This window comes from Aplysia californica, unplaced genomic scaffold (assembly GCF_000002075.1).
Source record: "Aplysia californica isolate F4 #8 unplaced genomic scaffold, AplCal3.0 scaffold01110, whole genome shotgun sequence".
Classification (NCBI taxonomy): domain Eukaryota; kingdom Metazoa; phylum Mollusca; class Gastropoda; order Aplysiida; family Aplysiidae; genus Aplysia; species Aplysia californica.
Window position 1 is genome coordinate 78,206 of NW_004798380.1, and position 2,005 is coordinate 80,210.

The window sequence follows — 2,005 nt, forward strand, 5'->3', positions numbered from 1 at the left end:
AAATTTCCCCTTGGGTTACTTTAATTTTTGGGCGGATATCACGTGAGGCGATACCACACATCTATTCATGGTATCGATGTCGATATCATATCCTGGGTTGTGATAAAAGGTGCGCACAGCAAGTCCCAACGTTCAGTTGTGCTTGTTCAGGTAGTAACAGTAGTTGTAGCTGTATCAATGGCAGCAGTTGCGGTAGTAACAGTAGTAGTAGCAGTAGCGGTAGCAAAATAGTAGCATCAATAGAAGTAATAGCAGTAGTATTAGTGGTGGTGTTGGTAGTGGCAGTTGTAGTAGTAGTAGTAGTCGTAGTAGTAGTAGCAGCAGCAGCAGCAGCAGCAGTTGCAGTAGATGTAACATAGTTTAGTAGTAGTAGTAGTAGTAGTAGTAGTAGTAGTAGTAGTAGTAGTAGTAGTAGTAGGAGTAGTAGACTAGGCAGCAGCATGAGTGGCATCATCATCATCAGCAGCAGTGGAACTGGCAGTAGTAGTAGTTAACAGAAATTGATAATTAATCAAATATTGGAAACTACCCCCCCCTAAGAAAAAACAAAGAACAAAACAAAACTAAGTAATACAAGAAGAAGAACGAAAGATGAGGGCAAATAAAATGTGAAACAGGAAAGATGAAAAATCTAAACTCTGTTTTCCTCCCCCTCTCTCTCTCTCTCTCTCTCTCTCTCTCTCTCTCTCTCTCTCTCTCTCTCTCTCTCTCCCAACCACGTCTCCCGCCTCTAATACATAACGTATATGTTACTTGTAGAATATCCTACTAATACGGACATAACATTGGTAATAATTATTGTAATCATTATTTTAAAAATGATGATAAACACCAGTAACAACTCATTAATGAACAGGTAAACTTCACAAGTCCGGAGGGTGACATCATATTTCTTCTTACCCTGTCTTCTCTCCAACTCATTTTCGCCCTGGTAATATTTATTTATTATGTTCACCGTGGGTCAGGAAAACAAATGAATTATCCGACCCCCCCCCCCCCTTCCCCCCGTGTTGTCTGATTTGCCTTTAGAATGCCCACTTCGTTAATTGAGTTGTACAAATACAAAAATGAAAATTGTCCTAAATTGATCCAAATCGGTTTGTGATTGTGTTTCATTAAAAAAAAAGAGCAGAAAATTTTTGTTCTGACTTATAAAATACAGGGAATAACACTTATTATTTCGAGATCTTATTTTCTACACCAAATGAAGACAGCTAAAGTGTACTATACCCGGCATGACTAAATAACGTTTATAGTAGGCTACATATTATGCACTATATTATATAACCTCTACTACTACCGTACTATTACTACTCTTTTTGGCCGCACTGGGAGTTAATCAATATACCCTGAAACGAAATCGGCACCGGACACTCAATATCGATACATTTCCAGCTCCGAGTAGAAATGGCTCTCTCTCCACTCTTTGCCGTTGCCGCTGTTACTCTAGCGTGCAGTTCGGGGCGCATCGCGAAACCTAAAGAAAGGGGCAGTGCATTTAGACAACGTGGGCGGTAAACACAAGACACACAGACGCTCGCTGGGTTCACAAACTTCACATTGCGCGCCTATAGAAAGATTACAAAGAGAAAACTGTTAGATCTGGGAAAGTGCCGGTTTAAGGTGTCGCTTACTGGATTATTTGTGACGGGGTGACTTGCATTCTCGTTCTCCAGGCTGCAATTGCTATCACGGTGTTCGCAACTGGGACTGGAGGTGTCGTTTGTCTGTCTAGCTCGCCGGAGGAGCAAACAGTGGACAAAGGCAAAGGTGAGTGGGAGAGCCCTTTCTATGACTAGACATTTAGACCTATTACAGTATAACAGTGTATCCTCTCCCCCACCCCCTCCACTCACACACTCATAATACACATGCACACACGAGTACTCATTAAGTCTTACACATTACACAATGACACGACTGCGGGTGCCCACACAAATACGCACTCACACACACACACACACACGCGCGCGCGCGTGCGCGCGCACACACACACACACACACA

General features: G+C 42.3%; 1 protein-coding gene across 1 annotated transcript in view; it reads left to right on the forward strand.

Annotated features, from left to right (window-relative positions):
* The window catches only part of LOC101847625 (retinoid isomerohydrolase), a gene marked incomplete in the record, with an annotated part of 68,808 nt that overhangs the window by 29,942 nt on the left and 36,861 nt on the right, over window positions 1-2,005 (forward strand). The window contains 1 exon segment of the mRNA XM_035973292.1: window positions 1,677-1,770. Coding sequence (XP_035829185.1) covers window positions 1,677-1,770 — 94 coding nt within the window.